The sequence below is a fragment of the Delphinapterus leucas genome, chromosome 1, assembly GCF_059928025.1.
Source record: "Delphinapterus leucas isolate spDelLeu-1000000601 "Yukka" chromosome 1, BTC_Dleu_Yukka2, whole genome shotgun sequence".
Taxonomy (NCBI): domain Eukaryota; kingdom Metazoa; phylum Chordata; class Mammalia; order Artiodactyla; family Monodontidae; genus Delphinapterus; species Delphinapterus leucas.
The window spans coordinates 85,122,880-85,127,652 of record NC_143129.1 but is presented as its reverse complement, the minus strand read 5'-3'; the positions used below and the strand labels follow the sequence as shown (position 1 = coordinate 85,127,652).

At 48.0% G+C, this 4,773-nt stretch overlaps 1 protein-coding gene across 2 annotated transcripts in view; it reads right to left on the bottom strand.

Moving 5' to 3' along the window:
• Window positions 1-112: 112 nt before the first annotated feature.
• NOTCH2 (notch receptor 2) overlaps window positions 113-4,773 on the bottom strand; it is a 177,962-nt gene continuing 173,301 nt past the window's right edge. For both annotated transcript variants that reach the window (XM_022583935.2, XM_089917002.1), the window contains one exon: window positions 113-4,691. In XM_022583935.2, the coding sequence (XP_022439643.2) occupies window positions 3,303-4,691 (1,389 nt within the window). In that variant the 3' untranslated portion in view covers window positions 113-3,302. The remainder of the gene's footprint in view (window positions 4,692-4,773) is intronic.

Below are 4,773 nucleotides of genomic sequence, written 5' to 3'. Positions count from 1 at the left end.
TCAGAATGAAAAGAAAATGTTTTCTCTCTCAGCAATTATGACATCATAAGGTAAATCATTGCAAGATCAGCGATGCAAGAATGGAAAATAAAAACTGCAGTGCCCATTGAGCTTGACATGTAACGTTTTTTATTTTGTGATAAAAATGCTTCCATATAAATTTCGTCTTAACTACTTTTAGAATGAAACTTTGAAAATTAAAAACAAATTGTGCATTTTCCTTACTATGTATAGTCAGGAATATGCAGTCATTTTACTGGTTATGGGTTTCTCATACGAACGGATATCGTTATCACTTTTATGAGAAATGTACACAAGGAAGAAGCCACAGTACCAAGCAGTTATGAATGGGAGCCTCAGGGCATATGAACTTGTCCTCTCAAACAGTCATTATACATTCAGTATATTAGTTAAGGCCAAAATCCCCAAACCACCTGCCAACAGAACATTACACCTTTGGTTCTTTTTTATGCAAGAATTACGAACTAGCACATTTAATAAGATGATATAATGGATTTGTGCACCATAGCTGACTGCTTACATAAAATCTTTAGCTCTCAGTCTTTCTTTCCCTCAAACCTCTCCCTCCCTTACCAATACGTAGGTCAGAAGATGACACCTAATACAAAAGAAACAAACAAATAAAAAACATATCCCCAAAGGCAGACAGAAGAGGAATCAAAGGAAGAATTCATAAAGATAAAACAAGAATGTGCGGAGCACAGAGGGTGACCTATACCTGGCATAGAAGTTGCATCCCATACAAACTTAGTCTCCAATTCAGCACCCACGTGAGAAAGTGATTCTCCGTCTCACCTTGTCTTTTACTAGGCACTGTGTTCTCAGAATCTAAGCAACTGATCCATTTGGAAGGCAGTGTCTTCCTCCTCATCGCGGAAGCCTCTTGCCTGTAATGGCAGCTTTCGCATTCATTTCCCCCAAACCCAAAGAGGAACAAGCAAGTTAGGCCTACAGTGTGCGTGCAGACGGAGGAGGCCACGAGGGATCAAGCTATTGGATCAGAGGCTGACACTCTGAGGAAGAGGGGCTGGGACGGGATGGCGGAGAAGTGCAGATGTGTGGGGTCCACAGTGATCCATGTAGATAGGTTCTCCCCACCTGTGAGTCAACAAATGGGTCCAAGGATAAAGAGTCACCATTTAGAATGATAAAATACTACATACTATGAAAGGGGCTGGTAGAGTTGCCACGTGAGAGGATAAAATACAAATGAACAAACAATCTGCTTATATCAGGGAAAAACAAAAATTTTTTTTAATTCAACGAACTGGGGCAGGACTGGCAAAATCCTTTGCACAATTCCATGCGAACAGGCACACAGGGTTTCCGTACGAAGTCACAGACAGATAAATCAGGGAAATGGGAAGAACTGATGAATGCTCCCAGACAAGGCAGGAACGAAAACTATCGAAACCAACACGGAGTAGGCAGACCACCTATTAATATCTACAAAACGTCCCCAGAAGAACTAATTTTCCATGTGTCGTGACATCATAGCACCGGGCAGAAGTAACCGTGTGGAGACAGGACCAGTTGTTAGCTGACTCAGGGAGAAGAGGAAGAAGAGTATTTTTCTCCTCTTTCTAGTGTTGGCTAGAATGCTTCATCCTTGACAGAGGGTCAAAAGAGTTGCCAACACCACAGATACAGGAAGCAGACTCAGGTGAGATACAATCACAATCTGAACAGGAGAATGACAAGACAGTGAGTCTGTAATTGTCCATTATCATCTAGAAGGTGACTCTATGAAAGGAAAAGGTCCCTGATAAGTGTCCACATTAGTTCCCTAACAGAGAATCTCATGATTGCTTGAAAGGAAAAGAAATGGTAGCAAAAAATAGCAAAGGCTACCTCATAGTTCCTCCCCTTCCAACCTTCTTGTAAGCCAACATTCTATTTCCCACACTCGAACACAGAAAACCCACGTGTTCAGTGAGAACCTACTGGGTGCACCAGTAATCAGACCCCACAGTATGGAGGGAAGCTGGGTGCAGGGGCCTGGGATCAGAAGGAGTGTCAGGAAGTAGAGACTACAGCCCTCTGACTAGCGGAAGACGACTGTCACAGGGGGCCCTTGAGCGGAGGAAATTTCACTTCTGAACAGCGAGGGAATATTGTTTGACACATTTTCTTCTTGGAGATGTGTGGAGGGGAAGGCTCAACAGCTAAGATGATCTCCATCTGCCGGATGTGTGAGTGAAGCAGGCCGAGCGTTCTAATAACAGGGAACAAATGTGTTTCACGCTGGCAGTCAATGGAATGCTTGGCAGGGACGGGTCAGTGGGTAACCACTCCTTGCATGAGTTACCTTATCTCTTGGTCATTCCAACATTCCAAACCTTTGTCTGTTTGGGTTTTTGAAGGGCTCATATTACCTACACTGCCAAGGATAAACCTTCACACTTACTAGGCCCACAAATGGAAAAAACAACAGATTCTTACTCTTCTTCCTGGTAAGGTTTGTAGGAATCCTGTATGCAGGCAAGAGAATTCAGGGGCAGCCTCTTGAAGGGGGTCCTGGTCCCCTAAATGGGTTCAAAGAAAAATATTTTGCTCCCCTTCTTATTTTAGGAATGATATTATGTAGGAGAATGCACTATGTCCATTTTCTAAAGAAACATGCTTGAAAGTTTTCTGCTGAGAACCATAAAAGTAAACCCCGTGAGACTCCTAGGGACACTGGGAAAAGAAGGCTGCAGGTGCTTTCCAGAGCAGGAATGATTAAAAGCACAAAGGTCCTGCCCTATAACATGCAGGTGGGGTTCCAGCCACAGAGAGGTGCAACAATTACAGCACCAGGTGAAGTCGAAAGACTTTCCAAGGATGAGAATAGAAAGATAGGTCAACTCCGGCAGAATTCCAGGGCACAATTCCCAATAGGACTCTACTATAGAATCTTCTCATGGATATAGCAATAGCCCCCAAGGCTGAAAATACAGTCCAAGCTGCAAGAATGTCTACAACAGGCATCAATCTTGCTGCCCACACTGAAGAGAGGAAACACGGTCCCAAGTCTTGTATTCATCTTGCAATTCCTGGGCTTGACGGGCAAGAGATTACAAGGAGCCTTGTCCTTTCCCGGCTCCCAAAACCCTGCAGATACACAGTGAAGCTAATAAAATTGCTTCCTTTGCATCATCTACAAGATAAGAGCATCTCCTCTCCCCTGCCTCCGGAAGCTGGTTCCAGAGATTTCTTCATTTCTCTCCCGGACGACCTTCATTTGCTCCTCAGCAGCATTTACGATAGGAGTTCTGTCCCTACGCTGGAGGCAGAGTGTTTCATGCATAGACCTGCATGTTGCTGCGTGGTGGCTCAGACATGTGTGCCCCAGGTCCCCGCTGACCTCCTCCAGCACCCCCAGGAGTGGGGCTGGTGGTCACATCTGACCAGTCAGAAGCAGAGTGGGGGGATGAGCTTGACCACTGGTCAGGAGACTCTGGGGATGGTGTCAGGTAGGGATGCTCACCCTGGAGGTGACCACTGTGACTGGGCGTTCTCTCAGCAGCATTGGAGGAAGCATAGCTATGCTGTGAAGGGGGTGTGGGATACTTGCCCACAGAGGCTGGAAAGGGGTGGTAGGCTGGGAGAATGGTCTGAGCAACCTGCCCTTCCTGCTGGGGCATCATGGCAGTGGGAAAAGCCATACTGGGCAAACGAGCCATTTCTGGAATCTGATACATGGTGGGCAGGGTGCCTGCAACAGCTGGAGGGCAGCTGGATGGAGGCTGGGCAGCCCCGGCTGGTTGGGCAATGCTGCCTTTGGGGATTAGCTGGAAAGTCACGATGGGGGGCAAGGGCTCTCGAGGGGCAGGTAAATGCTTCCCTTCAGGCGGCCTGCTCTGGGGAGTTATGCCAGGGTGAGTGCCCTCAGCTGGAGCCAGGACCATCCCGAACATCTCGTTGTACTGGGTCTCATTCACCTCCACACGGTTCATCCAGTCCGCTGGGACGGTGACTGGATGTAGCCTACCCAAGCTCCCCGCACCGCCACTGCCTGGGGGGACAATGTGGTGGTGTGACAGCAGCTGGCTCACTGAGGGAAGCACAGTGTTGGCCCCGTGAGCCAAGGGCTGCATCTCATGAAGGTTAGAGAAAGACAGTGCATGCTGTGCATGGACTGGGGCAGGGGGGGCAGCAGTGGCCAACACAGGGTTGGGTGAGGCCTGTAAGATTCCGGGGGATGTAATCATTGGAGAGGATGTGGTATCAGAAACATATGTGTGAGGAGATTCTAGGGAATCAACGGGGGACAGAGTCACTGAGCTCTCAGACAACTGGCCCTTGTCACTCAGAGACTTCTTCCTCCTACTCCCCTTGGCATCCTTGGCCTCCTTGGCAAGGTTAGGGAGGCTACAGGGCACAACACTCTTGGCATTGGGCCGTCTGGACTTCTTGCCCATCGGGGTGTGCTTCAGACTGAGAAAAGATCTGTTGGGTCCACAGATGACAGGTGAGAGAGCAGAGGTCAGCACGGTGCCTGGAGGGCTCGGGGTCACATTGTACTCATCCAGCAGGCGCACAATGTCATGGTGCATGCGGTCCCGGGCCACGTCCCGGGGAAGACGATCCATGTGGTCTGTGATGTCCCGATTGGCAAAATGGTCTAACAGGATCTTGGCTGCTTCATAGCTCCCCTCCCGGGCAGCGAGAAACAGAGGGGTCTCTTCCTACAGAAAAGGCCCACACAGAGCACATTTTAATAACACTCTTGAGAATACAGCAGTGTTTCTCAATCTGTTTGTTATCATC